This window comes from Mangifera indica, chromosome 4, assembly GCF_011075055.1.
Source record: "Mangifera indica cultivar Alphonso chromosome 4, CATAS_Mindica_2.1, whole genome shotgun sequence".
Lineage (NCBI taxonomy): Eukaryota > Viridiplantae > Streptophyta > Magnoliopsida > Sapindales > Anacardiaceae > Mangifera > Mangifera indica.
The window spans coordinates 21,465,627-21,490,511 of record NC_058140.1 but is presented as its reverse complement, the minus strand read 5'-3'; the positions used below and the strand labels follow the sequence as shown (position 1 = coordinate 21,490,511).

The 24,885-nt window shown below is 33.7% G+C and overlaps 4 protein-coding genes and 1 long non-coding RNA gene across 6 annotated transcripts; 3 read left to right on the top strand and 2 right to left on the bottom strand.

The window, feature by feature from the left end:
• Nucleotides 1–2,974: 2,974 nt before the first annotated feature.
• On the bottom strand, nucleotides 2,975–3,968 carry LOC123213924 (non-specific lipid transfer protein GPI-anchored 13-like). Its single transcript, XM_044633555.1, has 3 exons — nucleotides 3,605–3,968; nucleotides 3,382–3,483; nucleotides 2,975–3,232 (listed from the first exon to the last, which is right to left on the bottom strand). The coding sequence occupies exons 1-3, from the start codon at nucleotides 3,930–3,932 to the stop codon at nucleotides 3,099–3,101; spliced, it is 564 nt and encodes a 187-aa protein (XP_044489490.1). The 5' UTR covers nucleotides 3,933–3,968; the 3' UTR covers nucleotides 2,975–3,098.
• Nucleotides 3,969–5,362: 1,394 nt separating this feature from the next.
• On the top strand, nucleotides 5,363–7,685 carry LOC123214389 (AAA-ATPase At4g30250-like). Its single transcript, XM_044634124.1, has 2 exons — nucleotides 5,363–5,368; nucleotides 6,639–7,685. The coding sequence occupies exons 1-2, from the start codon at nucleotides 5,363–5,365 to the stop codon at nucleotides 7,683–7,685; spliced, it is 1,053 nt and encodes a 350-aa protein (XP_044490059.1).
• A 6,549-nt stretch (nucleotides 7,686–14,234) lies between these two features.
• Nucleotides 14,235–14,884, top strand: LOC123213226. Its single transcript, XM_044632618.1, has one exon. It carries the CDS (start codon nucleotides 14,381–14,383, stop codon nucleotides 14,813–14,815), a length of 435 nt encoding a protein of 144 aa, XP_044488553.1. The 5' UTR covers nucleotides 14,235–14,380; the 3' UTR covers nucleotides 14,816–14,884.
• A 2,586-nt stretch (nucleotides 14,885–17,470) lies between these two features.
• On the top strand, nucleotides 17,471–18,220 carry LOC123214883. Its single transcript, XR_006501908.1, has 2 exons — nucleotides 17,471–18,029; nucleotides 18,115–18,220. It is a non-coding gene; the product is annotated as an uncharacterized LOC123214883 (long non-coding RNA).
• A 2,942-nt stretch (nucleotides 18,221–21,162) lies between these two features.
• Nucleotides 21,163–24,651, bottom strand: LOC123212699 (GTP 3',8-cyclase, mitochondrial-like). 2 transcript variants are annotated; one of them, XM_044631831.1, is made up of 8 exons: nucleotides 24,405–24,651; nucleotides 24,245–24,318; nucleotides 23,567–24,169; nucleotides 23,284–23,451; nucleotides 23,008–23,199; nucleotides 22,837–22,905; nucleotides 22,445–22,534; nucleotides 21,163–21,343 (listed from the first exon to the last, which is right to left on the bottom strand). In XM_044631831.1, the coding sequence occupies exons 3-7, from the start codon at nucleotides 24,032–24,034 to the stop codon at nucleotides 22,451–22,453; spliced, it is 981 nt and encodes a 326-aa protein (XP_044487766.1). In that variant the 5' UTR covers nucleotides 24,035–24,169; nucleotides 24,245–24,318; nucleotides 24,405–24,651; the 3' UTR covers nucleotides 21,163–21,343; nucleotides 22,445–22,450. The 2 variants fall into 2 exon arrangements, with proteins under 2 accessions (XP_044487766.1, XP_044487767.1); XM_044631832.1 differs by having other exon boundaries at nucleotides 23,032–23,199.
• Between the last annotated feature and the right edge of the window lie 234 nt (nucleotides 24,652–24,885).

Genomic DNA, 24,885 nt, shown 5'->3' with positions numbered 1-24,885 from the left:
CAGATGGGGATTATTGAAAAAATACAATCAAGTTGCTTTCTGTTTTTCTCTCTGCCTATTCTTGATTCTCTAATTCCTCTCTTCTTTCTTGATTGTGAATTTCTTCCCTCTGGTTTTGCCTTCTTCCTTCATCATCTCTTCTTCAATTAGTTCAGTCCACATCAATTGGTATCAGAGCAGTGATCCTCCGTCATGGTTGAAGAAACAGACCAAGAGTTTGAGCAAGAAATGTTACAGTATGTACGTGAGGCATTGCAAAAAGCGTTGCAAGAATCAGAGACGCGTTTTCAGAGGTTGCTAATGGAGTCCTTTGATGAGATCAACAACTTGATTAGAGGTTTGAGTTTGCCACGAATTGAAAATTTTGAACATAATTTTAACCTAGCTGAAGCAAACGCAGAAGAAGTTGCTAAAAATCTTGAATATAAAATTGAGTTAATTGAAGAGGAAACTGTTATAGAATATCTGGAAAATAGGGTTGACTCAGAAGAAGTTGCTGAAAATCTTGAACATAAAATTGAGTTAACTGAAGAGGAAATTGTTATAGAATATCTGGTAGACAGGTTTCAATTGTTAGAGATGAAAGTGCCTGTGGAAATGGTGGCGGCAACTAATTATGGTTACTTTCAAGGTGAATTCAAGACAGGTGCAAACTATGTCTCAGTCCAAAAGAACGAGAGTGTGGTGTATAATGGTGGTGACTTGGTGATTCGGCGGAAGGCTTCGAGTGACCTGTTAAAAGTAAAGGTAAGAAAAAAGAAAAAGAAAGTAAAATTTATTCAACAGGAACTTACAAAGATGGCTTGGCAAATCGTTGTGTCCTCAACTGATGTGGTGAAAGAGAACAAGAATTACATTGTGGAGATTGATAAGTTGATGAAGGCAGTCTTGGACCAACAAAATGGTCTTGCTCACCAAGTCCCTTCTAAAGATGGAATTGGCAATACACTTTTTCCTGAAGTTATTGCCAGTTATTGGGTTATAGGATTTACTCAAGGTCAAGGTGGTGGGAAACAATTGCTTAGGAATTATCAAATGCAAGAGTGGGGTGGAACTCAGAAAAGGTTTGAGGAAATATCGATTAGGTATGTGAAGGCCAAAGAAATAAATTTGGTATTTGAATTGTTTAAAAAGATGCTAAAAATTGTTGTTAAGTCTGGCTGGCTCAATTTGGGAATAACTATTCATACATCTATCAAGATGACGAGGTTTAAATGTTGGATGAGAGTAACTAATGCCTTGATTGATAGAGATGCAAAGCTTGGAAGCTTGGACAAGTCTGTAATCACTGCACTTTTCAGCATTGTGTCATTTTTACTTAGTGCTAGAACCTCTTTGCTCTCTGGTTTCCTGGGGATGAAACTGACTACTTATGCCAATGGAAGGACAATCTTAGAAGCAAGAAAAGGTGTAGGTTCTGATTCTTTTCACTCATATGCTGAATCATCCAGTGTTGCTTATGTTATTGCTTCTATATCAATATTTGGGATCAACCATGGTTCCACTCTTATGCTCTCTCCTCTACTCATTAGTTCAGTAGGTATTATTGTATGTTTGTTCACCACTACGGTTGCTATTGAGTGGTATGAAATCAAGGTTATTAAGGAAATTGAAACAAAGATGAAGCAGAAACTTATAATCTTCACTTTTATCATGGCTACTGTATTTGCAATTGTCTACTGGATTGGTTTGTCATTTTTATTCACAAGCAACAATGATGGAGTTCAAAAGGTTGTAGGAAATGGGCAACTTTTCTTGTGTGTAAGGATAGGAACTACCACCAATGTTATCGTTGGCTTTGCTTTGGGATGCAAATCCACAGTTATTTCAAATCTTGCCCTTACATCCAACATTTTTGTTTGTTTTGGCTTTGCTGCCATGTATGGTATATCAGTGGCTACAGTTCTAATATTCAACACTATAGCCTTTGGTTTGGTCATTGAAGCTTATGGTTCCCATAGTGACATTGTTATGGGTATTGCTGAGATGGTTGGAATAAGCCACTGTAATTGTGAGAGGATCGGTGTCATTGACGTTATTAGGACTACCACTACTACCATTGGGAATGGAATTGCCATGGAGTCAATCATCCTAATGTTCTTGACTTTATTTGATGTTTTTATCAGTCAAGCAACAACCTTAACGGTCCTTATTGGTTTGATTGTTGGTGCTCTCCTTAATCGATTGTCTGCCATGGCCATGACTGTGAAGAGTATGACAAGTGCTGCTTTGAAAATGATTGAAAAAAGATGCATTTATGTTGGTGTTCCACCTTTTTACAAGGGTGACAAAGGGAAGCACTCAAAACCCTTTCTATCAAATGCTTTGTATAAAATTCAGACATTCAAAGACTGGAGAGAGATGATGCTTGGACAAATATGGGAAACACCTTGGATTCACATCAAAGATGGTTGAAGCAACTGCTAGTTAAGGATGTAGCACCGAAGTTTGCATCCTACTATTCTTCCTTGAGGACAAGGAATCTTAAGGAAGGGGCATTGTTACAGACCAAAATAAAGAAAAATAAATAAATCCAAGGTTTTGAAATTCTATCCAAATAAACCGCGTCATTTAGTTATAATAAAATGTAAAGCATACCAATATATAATAGTAGCTAATTGTACAGATGGGGATTATTGAAAAAATACAATCAAGTTGCTTTCTGTTTTTCTCTCTGCCTATTCTTGATTCTCTAATTCCTCTCTTCTTTCTTGATTGTGAATTTCTTCCCTCTGGTTTTGCCTTCTTCTTTCATCATCTCTTCTTCAATTAGTTCAGTTCACATCAATATACCATTCTATTGTAGATGGTTATTTGGTTAACCAACTTCTCAACAGTTACATGGTTAGTTTTTGAGTGGCATATAATCCTCTTATTTGCTTCTGAAAACCAACGACACTCTTTCATGTGCATTGACAAACATTTAATCTCTCAGTTGCATTATAATATGTTATATAGGCTCATAACTCTTTCCTTCATTCAACAAGTACTATAATTAAATTATAGTAAAAGAAAGACACAGTAGTAACTGAACAGTCAACTCAAGGCTCATGTTATTGAAGAAATACAAATCGATCCTCAATTATCACTTATCACATTTATGAAGTGATAAAATAAAGCAGTAAGACAACTCCAGAAACAATCTCCAATTCTACCCATCTCTTTCTACTGCACCATCCATCACTGGTCCCCTTGCTGCTTCTTGCACTGATGGAGTTACCTGATCCTCCAGCTGAGATATCAAATAAATATTGATCGCTTCGATAATATTAATGAACAATAAATAAATATATAGATATATGCGTGTGTGTGTGTGTGTGTGTGTTTATGTATACCAGTTAACTTTGAACTTCACCATATAATCAATCAATAACATATTACCCGTTGGGCTTGGAGCAGGGCTACTAGCAGCATGGTTAGAGGTTTTACCAAATTGGTAGAAAACTTGAGCTTCAGGGGAATTAGGATCCAAGTGTAGAAGAGCTAATGTCAACATGAAATAATATTAATTTGTGATTAGTAAACGGCAGAGATAGCTTTCTTTTTATTTCAAAACTAACACAAATTAATGTCATCAATGGAAAGGAAACTAGCATATACAAACCAGGACATTGAGAAACGTTAGCAGATGCATGACAAACAGAAGGAAGGCCTAGAGCAAGTGTAACATTGATGTTTAGACCAAGTTCTGGATCATCTCTGTCTCTAATAATCACGCACAAGCACTTTTTGTCATCCTTGAGGACTTGTTTTAGACCACTACAACAATCAGGTGTTGGAGATTTTGCTTGACCTCCAACATAAGGCAAACATGTAGCAAGCCCTACCAACTCATTTGTGCACTCCTCTCTGTCTTTTGCTTTATCTGCCATTGCACAACTTATTACCATCCACACTAAAACTAGGTACTGAAACCCCATTGCCATTGCCATTGGAGAGAAATTACATCCATTATATCTGTAGTTATTTAAAGGATGGGAGCTCAGTTTAGTTGGTAGTGGAAATGGGGACCCAATTACAATATAAATGTTCACTCCCTTTTATAGTTACAGTGCCACAGCATATTACTTTTTGATAGTTTTCCAATCTGAACTGAGGGGACTAGTTGAGCATTATCGAGTAAGCAACATGTGGAAGGCACTAGTAGAAAACACAGCACAAGGCATTCCGACTATAATTTTATAATCAGTTGCTGCAAGCTAGTTTTCTACATATATATGATGCCGAAAATTCCTCAATCACTATCTCTCCATTGAACTTTAAGGCAGCATACCTACATACATAGATAAGCATGAGAAAATATATAGAATTCACACTTATGTTGACCTTGGCTACAAATGCATACTTCTCCTGAGTAAGGAGTGATAGTCTTGATTGAATTATTACTTGAAAATTATTATTTATATAGCTAGAAAGCTCAAGAAACAAATATTAAAGTGGAGGTGGAGCTGAAAGTGCGTCACTTCACCAACCCACTAAACTAAGGCAAGAAACAAGCGTTATCAATATTTGGGCTTCCAGGTTAGTGAAGTGACATCATTCACTATTTTGATGATCTCATTATGTATACTTATGGCGTAGAAAATCAGGGGTGGATGTATTGTATGTATATTATGTTCAATTTTAAATAAAATCAAATATGCAACTGGAAAGATTATGTGCACGTATCAAAATACGTACTCTAATTTTGAACTATAAATCTTGAAGAGAATTATCCCACTTGTGAAGACCAAAAATTGGCCAGTTTATCAACTTCTTCATGGAAAATACCAGAGGGGTGAGCTTAAATTTTAGACCTATGAATAATTCAACCGTCTTAGTCTTAGAGAGAGATAGAAATAGAAAAGAAGGAAAATAGAAAAGAAGGAAAATATGTATTCTGATGAACTTATAGAAGAAGACTGTTAGAAGTTTCGGAACTAACATTAACTATGATTTTGATTTAATGAAATTAGATAATTTAATAATTTAATATTAGTTTACAAATGAGATTGAGTAATCAATAAAGATAATTTTAATATACTTAAATGTTATGATCTAAATAGATGGTATAAGTGTGAATTTTAAAATTTATTAGATTTTAATAAGTCAATTAATCTATTATATATATCGACTATGCAATAATTGTAATATAGTTTGCCTTATTAAAAATTGTCATTCAACGAGATTTTTAGAATAAAAAATCAAATCATATTAAGAGGTAATCTCAATAATTTTACAAATTCAAATGGTATGGTGATCCAGATATTTTTATAACCCTAAACTTTAATTCATTATTTTTATAACCTATACATAGATATTGGAATTAGGACTGATTGATTTATTCATTGAGTTTACACAAAATAAATCTTACAGAGGCAACATGAAGGTAAGGGACACCATGCAATTGAAGTTGTTTATCAGTAGCCATTCCAATGTTAATGATTCTCCAGAACCCAAATGGGAAAAAATTTATAGTTTTTCCAGAGAGTTTCCCTTAAAAGAACTTATCCTTCATATATAGGATAAAAAGGAAGGTGACAAACATGTTTGAAGTTGTTAGGACGATTTCAGGTGATACCACCTAAATAAGAAACATACAGCAGAGACAAAACATGAATTGAAATTGGATATTAGTCTATACCAAGCGTTTGCTTTATTTGATGATGGAGAATATAAATCCATAGGTTAACTCCAAGTTATATAAATATGATAAATTCCATGGATGTTTCTGGATTGTCTCCCTGCCTGGTCTCACTGTAGAGTTGTAAAGCATCTTTGGTGGCCTTCTTTCATAATATCTCTGCATCTGCAACATATATAAAAAAGAGAAGCGAATCGATTCTCATTCTACCTGCTTTTTAATTTTATCCGTATACATTTCTAAGAAATACGTCCAACTAACTTACATCACAAGGCATTTTAATTGGACTGAGTGACACTGAAATCGTATTATTCACATATCGTACAATATTTAACGTTATTAATTATGTATATATGCATGGAAAGCTGACCTGCGCTACTATCAATTTATCATTTTCATATACCTTAAGCTTCTTGCCTTTTCATGTCAACCATAACCAAAATCTCTTCACTTTAATTTCTTCTTTTTCATTTCCTTTTTATCAAATTTCGACCATTTTTAATTTGCTTGTTAAAACTTCACTTTAATTTCTTCTTTTTCATTTCCTTTTTATCAAATCTCGACCATTTTTAATTTGCTTGTTAAAAACTAGGAAAAAGCTAAGGTTATCCAACACAGCCACGCACCACCACATCATTTTGATCTATCTCAAGCCCACAATGATTACAATGCTTTTTTTCATCAAAAATTTTCAATTTAGAGGAATATATTTTTCATAAAAGATCAAATTGTAAATGAAACTTTGTTTAAAAGCTACACTTCCCTCCTGTAAAGTTGAGAAAATTCATGCAAGTGGAAAACAAAATATGTCGATATATACATCGAATATTATCAGCTCCGACGTCCATCCTTCCATCAGTATCCAGTACATATATACATATATAGTTATATATAACGTTAAAGAAAGGAAGGAGCACAATATATATAATAATAATAATAATAAAATTAGGGAAATATATGTAAGAGTTGAAAATTTGAGTTGATGGAAAGAGTGTTTTAATGGCTAATTAGGCAGATTAATATTGAGTGTGCGTCTCGTGAGAGGATACTGTTCACTAATAATGGCCATGCTTCCTACGAGTTAGGCTGGGTTTCCGTTCCATTTCGTCACCCTTCTGCTTTCCAAACCTTAGCACTTGAACCTGAACTCAAGAAGCAGATAATGGATGATTTAACCGCGTTTTCTAATGGCAAAGAGTTTTATCACAGAGTTGGACGCGCTTGGATACGTGGTTATTTGCTTTATGGGGTTCCAGGATCCGGAAAATCAAGTCTAACTGCTGCCATGGTTAACTACCTTTGCTATGACGTATATGATCTTGAGCTCACTAAAGTTACAGACAATTCAGAGCTGAGAGCATTGCTCATACAAACTACAAACCGTTCAATAATTGTAATCGACGATATAGACTGCTCCGTTGATCTAACGGCTGACAGAATGTGGAAGAAAAGATCACATCCGTCAAGAAAGCACAAGGAGTCTGGATGTAAGAATGGAAGGGTTACACTTTCAGGGTTGTTGACTTTTACCGATGGTCTATGGTCATGCTCTGGAGAAGAGAAAATCATAGTGTTCACCACATATCATAGAGAGAATGTGGATCCAGCACTAGTTAGATGTGGGCGAATGGACGTGCATGTAAGCCTTGGGACATGCGGGATGCATGCCTTCAAGTTCCTAGCCAAGAACTATCTTGTAGTGGATTGTCATGGATTGTTTGATGTAGTAGAGAGTAGCATAATGTCAGGTGGAGGCCTAACACCAGCTCAGATTGGGGAGGTTTTATTGAGAAACAGAGGTGATGTTGACATCGCAATGAAGGAGGTAGTAGCGGCAATGCGAAGGATGATTTTAGGAGGTGGAAGTCAGCGAGAGGTGATAGATTGTGATGATATGACGGTAGTAAGATCTCCGGAAAGTGTGTTGGTAACAGGATCGCCGGAGAATTGGGATTCGTCGCCGGGAAAGAATGGAGGAAAGAAGAGGTCAAACTCAAAGGTATATTTTTTTCTAAGGTTAAGATCTTTGACCAAATCCGATTCTGGCAGAAGAGTTGTATGACTTGTAAATACGTTTATTTGGTAGTCAGAAATTTGTACGGGTGCAGGTTTCATAATTATGATGTAACATTAGTAAGAAATTTATTAATTAATTATTTATAGCGTCATAAATGCCTTAAAGGTTTCAAGATATATATATATATATATATATATATATATATATATATATATATATATATATATATATAAAAGAGAAATTAATTAAATTATCTAAAATTTAGGGGTGTAAAAAAAATTATCTAACTTTTTGAATTTTAAATAAAAATGTTCTATTTCATTGTAAAGATAAAACTGTCTTTCATGCCAAAATTAAGGAAAATGTCGAATCATTATTCCCAGTCACACAAAACCGTATACCCAGCCACAGGAGATGCAGACTCTCTTCGTGACATTTTCTATGACAAAAATGAATAAAAAGGTTAGTAAAACATTTTTTATCATGTTTTTATGTATTTTGGTGCAAGATTTAGTCAATTGAACCCAAAATTTGGATGTTTAAATTTAAAAGATTTGATAAAATTGATTGATTTGTTAATGATTTTGATAAATTTTTTTAGGGTTTTTGTGTTAGATTAGTTGTAGAGTTTATTATTGTTGAAATGACATTTGGAAAATGAAGTTTGGAAGGTAAAATCTCACCACAAGAAATCGACAATCACCACGCGAATGTTTTGCTAACCACACGAATTCATGTGGTGAGATTTCTTGGAGACGATGAGGTTTTGTGTATTTTTCAAACTTTCTAGACCACATAAATTCGTGTGGTTGGGGGCCAAAATGTGATTTTTTAAACAATGAATCGTGTGGTGGGATAGAAAAATTCGTTGACACATGAATTCATGTGGTGAGGTGCAAAATACGTTTTTCCAAAGTTTTTCGCCACGCAAATTTGCGTAGTGGGTTTTCATGGGGCAGAATGAAGTTTTTTTCAAAATTATAGGTTTTTTTATGTTTTTTTTTATATAATGAGACAAATTTAAATTTTTGCATTTTAAGGTTTTTTTTTTTATGTGTAGAATTCGAATTTAAGGGCAGTTTTTCTAAATAATATATCTATGTTCGAAATTAAATCATTACTAATATAAAATTAATATAATCATAATTTAACTTTTTTACAAGGAGTTCGACAAAACGGAAAAAGGAATAAGCGAAAGGATGAAATCAAATTCCCTATGGGAAAACACTGTAAGGCTTAATCTAGTACGCATGAATATAGAGATATGGGAACCGTGATTAAGAAAATATTAATAGAGCGACAGTTGCAAATGTTTCAACATACCTATTTCAGACACTTCCTAGACCTTAAAAATAACCGATTTAGTGGAGTGTTAATACATTCCCTCACCCTAAGAATGGTAAATAAGGCGAACTCGAGCGATGAGTTATGGTTTTGAGTTAATGAGGTTGACGTGAAGTTCAACCCGTATAAGTTCGCCATGATGACAAGCCTTCGATTCAGTCATATGTTAGATATTGATATGTATATTCAATCTAAGGTCACGAATCGGATCCACCATACATATTTTCATGGGCGTAAGTTAATTACATATGCTAATTTGAGTTGCGTTTTCCAGCAGAGACCTTGGGGAGAGGATGACACTAATGCAGAAAAGTTGGTCTTGTTGTTTTTATCTTCACATAGGGTAATTAGAAAATGATTTGAGAAAAACAATCCCCTAGAAGATATTACAATTAGTTGATCATCTTGATGAGTTCAATACATACCTGTGGAGAGTACAAGTGTGGCAAATGATATATCAATCGATTTATGATAATATCTTTTGAATTTTCATAGATTTCGACCCTATAAAGAAGAAGGAAAACCTTATGAAAAAATATGGTATTATAGAATTCCCACTAGCGTTTCAGGTAATTATGACATTTATTAATTTTTAAAAAATTGTGATTAAAACAGAATTGATTTAATACGATTGTAATTTTATAGAGTAATAGATTTAAGTTGAAATTGTAGTTTTGGATATATGAGACACTAGACACACTACATCAATGAATGGATATCTTATTGGTTTCAGGATATGTTCGGATGTTGAGATGGCACACAAAAGACATCTCGAAATAGGATATTATCTCAACTATTTTTAACAGAGATGTAGTAAGTAATAATTTGTTATTAATTAAAATATGTATAAAGTATAATAACAAAGTTCACTAAAACAAAAATTTGTAGGATGATGTTAATTTCCTACTAGTTTTATCTTTAGTGGAGAAAGTCGCAGACTGGTTTGACGACATTGTCCGATGCACAGGGATGTTAGATAGATAGTCTTCTTCATTGACATCACCTACATCCTCATCAGAAGATACATCGTTAGGTCCTTTTGACGTTGTTTCTCCGATCGTTGCTTCGCCTCATATTGAAGCTCCTGTTTAGCTGTTTGTCACCAAGCCCACTCATACCACCATGCCTACTCCTATTGGCGCCATTATTATGACCCCAGTCGTCGAGCATATATCACTAAAGCCACCGAGCGCAAGTTAGACGATCCCCTCGTCATTGGATAGGATTTCTTCATTTGTTAATTCGATGTTGTATTGGTCTGATGGGGTCAATCTTATTTTAGATTGGTTGACCCATATGAAAGATACGATGACTCGTATGAAGGATAGAATGACTTGTATGAAGGACACACGATCTCATCTCCACATAGATGTTATCGTGTAGGTAGAAAAGTTAATAATATACCAGATATTCTAGTTATTTAAATATGTAAACATGTAAACCTGATAATAATTGTATATGTTATTACAATCTCCTCGTGATGATAATGATAAACTATTGAGAAGGGGTCTGACATTCACATCTCCACCTATTATTGAGGTAAGTGCTAAACTTTTTTAGTATATTGAAAATGATATTTTAGAAATACTTTTAGTATTCTATTAACTCGTGATTGTTGATATTGTTATAGTGTTAATTGTTTGCTATGGGACCATCCAAGGAATATCTTATATTGACTTTTCATGTGGGTGATGAGAAACCATCGTATGAGGTTTCCCCATTGACACCATCACTATAATATACCTCTAATGAATTTGATAAACATAGTAATGGGTAAACCTAGAACATGTCTGACAAGTGCATTAAACGACTTAACGATATTAATAGTCGTTATATTGTATCTATACCCTAGGAAATATGTCTTTGCCTATCAATCGAAACCCACCTCATACAGGTATACTGCTGTATCAGCATGTATACAAGACAATAACTTCATTATCTTTTAAAATTCATACTTTATGTGTCTTAACAACTTTCTAGTACATCCACACGGCTTTTGCATTCTTCTTATACTTGGATCATATATTACAATGAAGGTGATGACAACAATAGCTATAGTGCACACCTGGGAATACTTTGATTATTGCAAAGAATATATTGACATGTCAATCTAAAATCATTACTAAATGAGATACCTCACCTAAATAATATTTCAACTTTATTAAAAACCATCACCATGTGTCATGATATTCTCTTAGAACAATGTCAAAAGCCAATGAGTATATCTGATTGTTATTATCCAATGCAACAATGATAAATAAATGATGTAGATATCTATCATTTAAAAAGGCAGTGTCAATACAAATGACTGTTCAAATAAGTTATTAGAATGCACAAACACTACAACTCAATGTCATATAAAAGTATTTAAATCGTTCTTACTTATTTGTTAGTGTATGTGTCACAATTCCCGGATTACAATGTATTAAATTGTAATAATACTTTGGCAGCAACATAAATGACTATTCTGGTGTGCCCCTCAATGATTGAAATACTTAATTTCTCGCCCACCATGCTTATACATGATATATCAATTTTATATCAGTTGACGATGTCTACAATGATCTCCTTTGGTCGATAAACAAAATCAACTAATATAAATCTAGTTCTCAAAATTTACCCTAAAATTTGAGTCTTTGCTTGTCTATGATGAGGTAATATCTAATCTCTAGGACATGTGTGCTAACTATCCAGATGACGTAGTCAAAACTATCACTTCCTCCCACTTTGATTGCCCGTGCACGCCACTTACATTATTCATTATGACATTTAACCTCTCATCTGAGTGTGTTTGACTTGTACACTCTAAACTGATATCCCTTCATAAAAACATTTAGAGTTATCGCATCAATGAGATATTTTTTACTTGAAAATAATGTACCAATTTTTGGAGAATCATCATCTCTTTGCACTCTTCGACTTCTGAATGTAGATGGCTGGCAGGAAAATGTGGTAACCAATGAAATGCATCAATATAAACATTCCCACCATCAGAATTTGTTTATGGAAAACTATTTGTACCTCCAATATATTTATTAATATATGTCTTCTCTTCAAACTCCAATTCTTTGATAGAAATATCATATATAACCTTCCCATCAAATTCACCCAAATCTGAAAATTTTTCTTTGTTGCCACAAACAAATTCTTCTACACTATACAATACATCAACATGAACATTATTTAAGTATACAAAATCTTCCTTAGAAAATTTTGTTTTAAATTAATCCTGTTATTTTAAATCTCTCTTAATCAATCTCTTGATTTTTTGGATAACTACTCGACTTATCACAATGTAAACCCTCATTTGCTTGTTGAACCTCATAATTATTATTATTAACTGTAGTTGTTATAAAAACTGGAACATAATCTTTAATGAGATTAGATAAACCATTAAAAACTTCAACATCTTCATCATTCAAAATTTCAACCGAGATATCATCATCAAGATACCTTGGTTTCATGCTTATCTAAATTTTAACTATCCTTTGATCTATGTTACACTTTTCGCTCACCATTTAGATTAATCCCTCGAATGTTGTGTGCTTTAGAATTTTAACCAATTTCATATTATCTCTAATATATTTTATTACATTGTCACCTCTTTTTATCTATTCTCTCTATCTAATTGAAACATATTTACCCATTTACATTAATCCTATAATGAAATAATCAACATAAATAAAATGACTAAAAATACTATTTATAGATTTGTGTTACATTATTTTATTATTAAATTTGAATTTCGTGATTTTATTTCTACTGCATAATTACACATATTTCATAATTCTATTACATATTATAACTATTAATATACTCTAATTAATGTGATACTAATTTTTTAAAATATCAATTTACCCCTATATTATAAAATATCATTTCACCTCTTACTATTATAATAATTACAAAATACCCCCTATAATTTTTATCAATTTAATTTTTATACACAACTCTAATTTATTATGTAAAACACTATATATAATTACATTATCAATAAAATAATAACGGTTGAAGTTATAATACTTATAAATACTTTAAAATCACGAACTTTTTTCTTCTCACTTGAAATCTCTATCATGAACTTCTTTTCTCTCTCTAGAAATCTCTCTTGAATAATGAGTAAAATTATATATATTAATATACAGAGGAAGAGGTATAGTTTATATAGAATAAAATAATGCAAGTTTTGGTATTTTTTTTGATATTTAGGAGGTTTTCGTTTAAATCCTTTAAAATATAGGTATTTTTATTTAAACTTTAAAATTAAAGATAAATTTGTTTATTATCTATAAAAAATGGATATTTTATTTAATTTTCCTATATATATATATTTATCTCAATATTGAAACCAACCCAGTATATATATTTTTATGGTAGTTCTCATCAACTTTATTTGTTTATTCTTTACCGTAAAACAAACATGGGGACTTCTTGGTTGACACGAATAACGCCGCCTCAAATGTGCGCATCCTTTTATCTTATCTTATCTTGATTTTTTTTCCCACCCAAAGTTTGACCTAAAACCTTCTCGACCCCTAAATAACAAAAATAATTTTTCATCTAAAATCAAAATTGATTAAAAAAAAGCCATTTACTACTTAAAATTTTAAAATTATCTTTTTTTAAATTACCTCAAAACCCAAAATTAAAAAACCCTTAAAAATTAAAATTACATTAGGACCATTTTATTTATTTTTTTTCTCAACTTTACCTTTTTTTCAGAAACTTTATCCATCAGCAATCTCACCGCTATCAACACCTATTACCTTTTCTTATCGTCGTAATATAAGATGTTGTCAACAATAACCTTCACTCAATCATCAACTCGAATAAAGGTTGTTAAAGATGATAACTCATATTGCGATGAGGATGAGGGATGACAACGATGAAAGCATGGAGTTGGTGGAGAAGTGTTGCCAACTGTTAGATTTTTCTCAAAAAAGCAAAAATTGATATGTAAATTTTCAAACTTTTTTGGTCTTATTTAAAAAAACAGTTTTTATTAAATTATCATTTTTAAAACTTTTGGATATGATATATAATAGAGTTTTCTTTTCAAAATTTATATATAATAAAATTGTTATTTTATCCTCACACAGTTAGCTTTCTTAAACAAATTGATGTTGGGTTGGAAAGGATTATTTTTATCATTTAGGGGTGGCAAACGTTCTCTGGCCAAACCTTCTGTGGCCACAGGATTTACTCCCTTATATTTTTTTTTGGGGGGGAGGGGTGCGGGCTCTGGGTGGTTGGTGGGGTTGGTGCGCGAGGAAATTTTTCTCTCTTATCTTATTCTTTTCTCCCACCGTGTATTCACATTCATCTCTATCTACCTTAGAATAACACAAAAAAACAAACTAATTGCGTTATCAGAGAGAAGGAAAAAGATTTGAAGAATGGGTGTCGTGATAATTGATGGATCAACAGTGAGGGCTTTTGTGAGCGACGATGAGCAATTCAAGAAGAGTGTTGATGAGAGATTTGCAGCCTTGGATCTCAACAACGATGGGGTTCTATCACGCTCTGAGCTACGCAAGGCTTTTGAATCTATGCGCCTTATCGAGACCCACTTCGGCGTCGATGTTGCTACTCCTCCTGAACAGCTAACACAGCTTTATGATTCCATTTTTGACAAGTTTGATTTGGATAAAAGTGGAACTGTTGATATTGAAGAGTTCAGATCTGAGATGAAAAAGATTTTGCTTGCTATTGCTGATGGCTTAGGATCTTGCCCTATTCAGATGGCTCTTGAGGATGACGACCAGAATTTTCTCAAGAAAGCTGCTGATCTTGAGGCTTCCAATATTGCTCACGCGGAAGCTTCTTCTTGATTAACTACTCATTGTATCATGTTTATGTCAAGCTTTAATTTCAATAAGAAAAAAGTTCCTTTCTTGAAATTTTGTGACTGGTTATGGATTAGTGGCTTAACTGTAGCCTTCTCAGTTTGTGACATTTTTAGAGAGCAAAACTATCTCATAAAAAAAAAAAGCGTAAAATAATTTAACATCATGCCAAACAATACAAGAATGCTCATCCTGTTTATAACAAGAAGCACATCACTATGCATTCCACAACCTGAAGTTATCAAGCCAGCAGGATCCACAAGAAAACACAAAAAGCCTTGAAACTGGCACTGTAGTCATACGCCAAGTTTAGGCAACAGACTGTGTGTGATCTAAGATAAATGAACTATTTACCTAACACAACCAACAAAAGTTCAAATGGTTGAAATGTCTCTAGCCATTCTTTATTGCACTGGGTATCTCATTGAGCATGAACTCCAGTACTCTAAGACATCTACTTCACTATTTAGATCATTGCTTTGCTTTACTAAATGAAAATGTTGCTGAGAGTTCTGCTGTGTCCGAAATCTTGTACTTCGGAATGTCTTATAATCTTCAAATTCATCTTTAACATCGAAGATATTAGTGACAACAACAGATATCCCAGTAGCATAAGGGGCACAACTATTATAATCTTCAGATGAAAATGTACCTGATAGGTTGTACTTGAAACTTTTATCCCATTCCCATATGTAGGGCAATCAAGACAACTTTTTCCAGATATCCAAATTTAAATTTCTAGCAACTGTAGAAAAATTCTTCTTCCTATGGGGGATTGCTTCCCATAACACCAAGACGAAGTTTTTCAATGATGTTAGAAATGAGATCAAAACAAGCTTGCACAGTTACATTCATAATGTGAGCACAACAACCCACATGAGAAAATGCACCATCGCAAGGAAGCTTCTTCTTTGCATCAAAATGAGATGCATCTTCCCTAAATCATATTCCCGATTCCCCAAGGACGTAGATGCATCAGTCAATGTATCGTGTGAAGTTGTATATTTTACATCACCTTTATCACATTCAGGGGTTGAACTCATGTGACGCAATAAATGAGAAGTGCCATTGGAAGATTTAGCTGAATAAACTTTCAAACAAAATGTACAAATCGCCTCTGAATCTTCATCATGTTCTGCTGCTATCTTCAGAAAAACATCCCGCACGTTTGAACTTGCTTTGCAACGCGTGGAGGAACTCTCATATTCTTTGTTCTCCACATCTACAGGTATTCCATTTGCTATGAATAACAAAAGCAAAAGAGTTTGAAATTATATTAGATATTAATATACAAACATTTGAATGCATAACCAAGTTAGGAAACCAAAAAAAAAAAGGGAAAAGGACTATTTCCCACCCAAGTTTTAGTGCAATTTTAAAAGTATATCTACACCTAATGAAAAACTCAAACACCCATCCAAAGTTTAATCTGTTAAGATCCACCCATATATTTTCTGTTAGGGTTAAAGGGCAAATTCGTTATTTTATCAATAATGTTAAACAATTAAAATTTTATCTCATTTTTTCCCCTTCAGTTTGAAAAATTAACATTTGTCTCCTGAATTAAGTTTTAAAAAATTCATTTTTCCCCCCTGAAATCCAGCCACTTTCTCCGACAATGGCCGACCGACAACAGAGAAGTTTTTGTCCAGATATAGACCTTTGGACAATGATCGTCGTCCAAGAAGGGCAATCGTCGTCCAGATCTTTGGATGAAGAAGCATCGCCTATTCTGGATGACGGAGAGTCGTCTATTTTGGACGACGAGCGTCATCTAGAGAATGGACTATGCTCCATCGTCTAGTGAAGGTCGATGAGCATTGTCCAAATCTAGATAATGCTCATCACTTTCCCTTCAGCCACATCGTTGTCGGTGGCCGAAGTGAAAGTGAAAAAAAATAAGGGATTTAGGAGGGTAAAAGTCACTTTTTAAAGTTCAGGTATGAGGGTAAAAATTAATTTTTAAAATCAGAGGGGTAAAATCAGATAAAATTACATAACTTGAATATAAACAGTAAAATGATGATTTTAACCCTATATTTAATAGAAAACTTAATAGCGGTTTAGAGATAGAAGAGTGTTTGAGTTTTTTATCAGACGTAAAAATACTTTTGAAATTGCGCTTAAACTTGGGTGGGAAATAGTCCTTTTCCCCCAAAAAATTCTTATTCTGTGGTCTTAATATCAATGATGGCCACAAAACACTGCTGTCAATACTATTAGTAAAGCATGCCTTTCTAAGACCTTAACTATGCAAAATTCGCACAATCGCCCCCTATCAATGTCCTGACTTCTTGGTCCAAATACTCTGTTCATCCTAGTTTTGCTTACGACCAAACAATATAAAACACGTATTAACAGTTTAAAGAACTTATATATTATTTAATTAGTTTTATCATCTAATCCCTAAATAATGTAAAATATACAAATAATCTCTATATCTCTCTAATTATTTATGTGAGATTTGTCTGAAGATATCAAAAACTACAAGATTTTCCTACCGAAAAATACAGGTGAAGTAATATCTCATTGAAATCCATATACGACCGTAAGAGCTCAGCAAGAAATAATCTATAGTGGGAATAATCACACAACAAAACTGACAAATGACAATGGACACCACCAAACGAAGCAAAAAACAAAAGGATATACAAGCAGAACCCCCAACCCCACATGGCCATTCTCCATTCTTCAACAAGAGACTTCCCCATTCACTTACCATCTACCCAAATGTTATCTACCGCCACCGCCACCGCCACCGATAGACTCACTTGTTGGTGCCACCAATGTGATATGAGCGTCACCCTACTCTTCTCCAACTCTACCGTCTCTTCATCTTCTACTATTTCACTCCCCTGCCCCCACTGCCACTCCCTCTCTCTCGAATACATGGATTCCCCTCCAAATCTCATCTCTGATTCCCATTTCGACTTCCTCTTTGCTGATTTCGATTGCGATGATAGTGGTACTAGTAATAACGCATCCAATTCAGTCACTGATGCTTGGCAATCATCAATTACAAGTGTGGTAGTATCAGATTGTTTGTCATAAGTGTTGTGTGTTATTTGTAAAGATGACTTTTTAATTGGTTCAAAAGCTGAACAACTCCCCTGCAAACACCTTTACCATTCTCACTGCATCCTCCCTTGGCTTTCCCACCATTCTTCCTGCCCTCTTTGCAGATTCCAATTAATTCCAGGTCAGCTTCATTTCCTCTTCATTTTACTACATGCTTGTTATATGTACTTTTTTAATGCTAAATACATACTTGTGTCTGATTGCAGGTAATACATAATCAATCAAGTTTGAATCTGCGTCAGATGATCAAGTGTAAACGAATCTCTCCCCTCCTGGAATTTTCTCTGCTCAAATAAAGAAAAGTTTGTTCAACTCCGAAATGTTGCTACTTCTGTCAATTATTTAGAATCTTTGTACCTGTTTTCTCACTGGGACCATCCAACCATTCAGATTTACAAATGCTAATACATACACGCATGCCCATCTTTAAATCATATCTAATTTTCAGAATCCAAGTCCTGCTTGCTTCATCTGCAAACCAACAGTTTTTTTGGCCTGAAATGTTATTATCAATTGTGTGTAATAAAAGTAGGACGATAGATATGTCTTTACAAAGAAGCTGTAAGCAATTTGGTTTGTGATTTAAAATAAAATCAAGTAGCAAAAACAGACAAAGTACAGTGACTTGGTGCCACATCCTCCGATTTGTTTTCTTCAAGTAATCTTTTAAGTAACTTCAACCTCATCATACTCTTACCGAATGCAACAACAAAATAATTCTTCTTTCCCAAGGGGAGCTAGCTAGAGCAGTAAGCATTCAATGAAAGCAATTAACACAATTCAAAGTTCACCCAGTTCTCCTTATACAAACTTCTATCCCTACATAAAACTACATCCATGTGGTTTGTTAATACAAAATGGTATGATTTCTAATTATCAACCAGACAACTCCGAGATTCATTCAATTTCAATATAATGATTCAAGGTGGGCTTGAGGAGATGTTGATTAAGGTGTAATCTTTGGTTAATTTCATCTTTTTTTAAGCATCAAACATCATCTCCACGAGAGATCTCATACTTTCAAACCAGCAAGCTCCATTAGTATTCGAAGGATGCTTGCTGCTCTCCACGACTTGCCTCCAGGTGGAGAGCCATTGCCGTCTTCGAAGTCACCTACTACTACGAACCAAGATCATCCAAGTGCAACTTAGCAATTAATTAGGAGGCTTGCACAATCAAGTATTGGGAGAACTGGTGTGCTTGTTGATATGCATATAAATTTAAGCGATTCTTTGGTTGCTTGTACACATTCTTGGAAGGTTTTATTTATTAACAAAGACATTATAATATACCCATATGTCTTGTGATATCATATGTATGGGAAGCCATTATTGAGTACGCAACATCATATATGAATTGATTTGAATGCTAACTTCACAGCAACGTCAGCACTTTTATGGCCTTGTGATTAATTCTTTTGCAAGACTCCATATGATTTCACTTCCCACCTTCAATACATTTTATAATAACTGCTATCTTCACCATTTCTATCTTTGCGGAAACGTTTTTCTGAAGGTTTGTGAAATTCACACTACAGAAATCATAGAGGGAAATCAAAATTTTATTAACAAACCATTGATTATCTTAAGAAAATTTAAAAAAAAAAAAATGTAAATTTTTAAATCAAGAAAATCACGTCACCAACCAATTGCCGTTTGCCCTACTTTATTCACAGATTATGTAAATGAACTTTAATTAAGCTTATAACTAGCTTAATTAGCATGTATAACAGACTCATAATGAGATGGATCAATTGGTTCCAATCTGGTTTTAAACCAAAAAGCCAACTTATCAATACATCTATGACTTCAACTCATAAAACAAATTTACCCATTTTGCTTTATGATGAGTAGGTAGGTATACCTTCCTCTTATAGGGTTTAATTGATTTGACCATCTTCTTATTCGAATATTTAACTTTTTTTGCCATATCATCACATAAATAATTAAACTTAAACTAGAAAATTCAAGCTGCACACAGCTCTCTTTTGGCCATGGGTAATTCCTTTATTGTACTATTTTATTGCAACGAGCAGCTATTGTGCTCCAATGAGAGAAATATAGATATATTATACTTAATAACATTGTATTAAAAGTTAAACATGACAATCTCTTGTAAAATTCTTTTAATTTGGTGAATTTTATCTCTTATTACCAACATATGTAAGCATCAAGGCATATAGTTAGGTTGCTTCATTTGACTCTTGTGAGAGAGTATGATTATCCAATTTATCTAACTTCCAAAGGACAGTTTTCTTACTAATACTTTAATTAATTTTATACTACCTCTATATATTCAACACCTTGATTACAATTTTGATTGGGATTGATCTCTTCTATTGAGGCCCGAACTATACATGCTTTCTTCCTGATCGACACAAAATTTTCCCCCTCACCCCTTCCATTCCTTTCCACTTCATTAATGCCATGGAAGAGCAAAACATGATGATAGTTTCAAGCAGAGACATCAATAGGCTGCGTCGGGCTAGCTCCGACTCAGCCCATCGGGCTAATGGGTTGGGCCAAACCCTAAACCCATATAGTAATAAGCCTTCGGGCTAGGGTGGCCCATTGATGTGTGAGGGCCCAAGGCCTGACCATATAGGGTCAAGCCAACCCAACCCATTTAAACAATATTTTTTAAAAAAATTTTAATGAAAATTTTTAAACAAATTATTTTTCGATTATTAAAACCGAAGAGAATATCTTAAACATTTTATTTATAATTTCTCATTTGTGACAGAAAGAATATTGTGGTTACATGATGAAAAATATTATAAGTTTATAATATAATATAAATTAATTAATTTACATGTTATATAAATTACAAAACATAAATAAAATATATATATTATATCATTTATCTACTCATCCTTATAAAATAAAAATAAAATTATAAATATAAAAAATTATTATTTATGAATTTAGATAGTTTCCAAAAAAGAGTTTATGAAAGAAAATGAGATTAAGAATATAATGAAAAAATTAAAATTGAGAGATTTGTAAATAAAATTGAAAATTAAGAAAAATTAATAGGTTTATGTAAAAAAAAAATTAATTAATTAAAAAATTTTTTAAAAAAACAAATTGAAGATGGCTTTGCCTTTATAGCAAAAACCGACGCATGGACTTAATACCAAAGCCTAAACCTGACTCGACAAACCCATGGGCCTAGCCCGGCATGCTATAGTGTCAGGTCGAGTCTTCTCGTGCCGGGTCTCAGTTTCATGTTTTGGGCAGAATCTCCATTTGGCTTAACCCAATTAATGTGTCTAGTTTCAAGTTATGGTTCAAATCCATCAATGTCCATGTACAAAAATTCCCACAAATTTAAACCCAAGGTTCGCGTAATTCACATATTTGCTCCAGAAATCATAGACTGACGTAGCAAATTTCCGAGACCTTGTGCAACGACTCACTGGGAAAGCTGCAGCAGCTGCAGAAAGAAAAGGAACAATAATGAAGAAGAAAACAAAGAAACTTCCAATTGGCAGATCAAATTTCATTCATCATGCAAACAAACCTACGTGGCCTGAAGCTAGTTTATTGCTGAAGATTAAGGAAGAAGAAAATTAGAGTAATTCAACTAGCATCTTCAATGGTTTTATTCAAGAGTTAATTAAGTGAATGTTGTGTCTATGAAATGATCATCTTCTGATAATCATTATCACATGGAGGTGCAAATCTATAGCTAAGAAATTTTAATTTTTTTTCTTATCAAAGGCAGCTGGAAGGCTTTCTTCTTCTTTCATTGGCTAGGTATGCAATTGACGGTTTGGTTTGGCTATTAATAAAATATGTCTTTTTGATGTAAAATACTGGTGATGTATATGCTGACTGCTGAAACTTTAAAATTTTGAATTTAATTCTTCTACATTTAAGCTGAATAATATCAGCCCATACGTATATAATGCATACTAATCTTCACAGAGTTTTCTGATAACAGTGCATCAACAAGCACTCTTTAAACTTTTTCTTCTTCAACTTACAAGTAATTATGCAACACAAACTGGAAAAGACCCATCTCTAGAACCACAGTACATCTAAAAATCTCTTTTCTGTTATAATCCCATTAGAGATCAATTGCCATAACAGGAAGCAACATCTATACTTGCATGCATGCTAAAATGCAGCTTTTATCTTACATGGCATAATACAATATTAATCTGAGAATCAGCATGTTCCAGCTGAGTATTTATATCCCTGTACTTAATTTTGTCAAAGTCAAAACCACTAGTCTAACTAAAAAAGAAAGAGACAGTAAATCGATGGAGAATCTGGAAATAAGTGTCTGCCTGATTTTCAATCCAACCATGTGCATGAATCAACAATGTAAATGGCATCTGAGCTGTCTACGACCAGCTCTTAAGTGAAGAAGGAGAAAACCCAAGAGTAAAAAGAAATTTAGAGAATTCTATATTAAAGAATTTACCTTGTGTATTAAAAATGTAGACACACCTTATAAACCACCCAAAATGTTTTTATTATGACAGGAATGAGATTAAACTGCTATAAGGGTTTCTTGGGAAGGGCATACCAAGCCTTAGCCACCGATATGTATCATAGGTCTATTCGTTGTCTTTGCAATATCAAACATCCCAGCATGTGAAGCTTTCTTCCTTTTGACCTGAAGCAGATCAGACGACGAAAGTTCACAGACAATTGCACATATTGAAGCAGGAAATCTTGAAACCTGAAGTAAATTCCTTGTAATCCAGACAATCAAGTAATGCTTTTATGCTCCATTATCAGGTCATATCACCCATTATGTTATAAATCAACATAATACTTCTGAACAAATTAAATCCAAACCTAAAATATATCAATAAAAAATACATAGTATGAATGATGACATTAAGCTTTAACAGTTGTAACATTTAATGGGACGAGATGCAACACAAAGCCACGGAAAAACCTAAAAACTCATACCGCAGCCCCAATTATTTCCCTAAGCTCATCATCAGTTGCATTCCGGCGAAGGGGATCCCTTAAGCTAACCTATAAAGAAAAAACACTGGTAAGAAAAACAAACTCATGGTTGACAATCGCATAAGTCACAGGGCAAAGCTAAATAATTTTGCAAAAGATCATATAATTCACCTCTGAAGGACCAAAGAGGCAAACCTTGAAATTCCCATCAGCCAAAAGTCGCAATCTGTTGCAACCAGCACAGAAATGCTCAGTCATGGATGTGATGAAAGAGACAGTACCACAATGCCCATCAATCTTGAAATTCTTGGCTGTTTCCATTGGGTGATCTTGTAGTCTCTTAAGTCCAGGAAACTTTTGGACCTGTTATTTTAAGTTACTCAAGGAATGAAAGAGGGAACATTCAGAAATCTCCAAGCAGGATCACCTGTCAGAGTTCTACCTTACCACTGTATCCAACATCTCCGTGTATGGTACAAGCTTCTTGATATTCCAAACATTACCATCAAAAGGCATGAACTCAATGAACCGAACATTAATTGGTTTATCATATGTCATCTCTACGAAATCACACATCTCATCATCATTAAACCCACGCATAACTACACAATTCACCTACAGAAAAGGCAGAAGATACAGAAGGGAAAGCTCATATTTAATTTTATCAAGAAGAAAGCCTTGGATAAGAACCAGTTGTCCACAAGCACAAAGTTAAAAAAGAAATACATACTTTGAGAGGATTGTAGCCAACTTCTATAGCAGCATCAATGGACTCGAGAACCCTCTGATGGCCTTTGCGCCTGGTCAAAAATTCGAATTTTGCAGGTACTAATGTGTCTAAGCTAATATTTAAATTAGTAAGGCCACACTCTTTTAGCTTAGGAAGTTTTCTAGCAAGGGTGAGTCCATTAGTAGTCATGGAAAGTTTCTTAAGACCTTTCAAGCTAGATAGGTGATAGCATACTTGTTCAATATCTTTCCTAATAGTAGGCTCCCCACCAGTTAAACGGATTTTATTGACACCAGAAGTTACAAAAAGATTAGCCAAGCGCAGAATTTCATTGAGTGACAGTAATTGAGGGCTAGGAGTGAGGTCCACGCCCTCGGCTGGCATACAATACTGACAACGTAAATTGCAACGCTCAGTCAAGGATACTCTCAAGTAAGTGTGCATCCTTCCAAATGAATCAATTAACATATCAGAAACACGATTCTCTTTCCCCTTGTCTTTATCATTCTAAGGATATTCCGAAAGGCTAACACACGAAGTTGCATACACCATTTTGCTAAAGTGATCATGTGTAGCTCGATAGGATCCGATTTCAGAATCAACCTGCAGATGTGAAGATAATTGGATTGTTTGTATTTGAAACATAAATTATGAATGGACAATAACAGAAGCACATACCGAGAAGCAATTGAAAGTTGTGAATCCCAGACGGAAGTTAGCGATATTAGGCTGATATCGCCTAATGGTGGCCGCTGAAACCATAAGAAGAAGAAGAAAATACATAAATAAAAACAAAATAGTAAAAGAGGAGGAGAGAAAGATGATGGAAATTTCTGACCTTTCATTTGGTCAACGGACGCTGGTTAAATAACTCAAAGGGGCAAAGGACAGAAGGAAAAGGTAGGGATGGCAACGTTGAGAAATGGGGCTGAATATCCTATTCTCCGTTCTCCGTCTCTGTCCTCTTTTTTATCTCCGCAGAGATATCAATTGCTGTTTTCCATCCGTTTCCATTAAGAAGATGAAAATGAAAAATCTCCACTCTAATCAATACCCCCAAGAGAACTTCGCTTACCGTTTTCCTATTCCACAAAAATAATTGATTTTTCAAACCATTTAAATATAATATAAATTTATTAAATAATAAAATTAATTAATTATTTGAAATATCACAAATAATTTATATTATTCATCTTTTTATATATATAAAATATAAATAATTTTAAATTAAAAATAAAATAATATTTAATTATATAATAATATATATAATTAAAATAAATATATATAATACTATTTTAATATGAAAAAATAGGGGATAT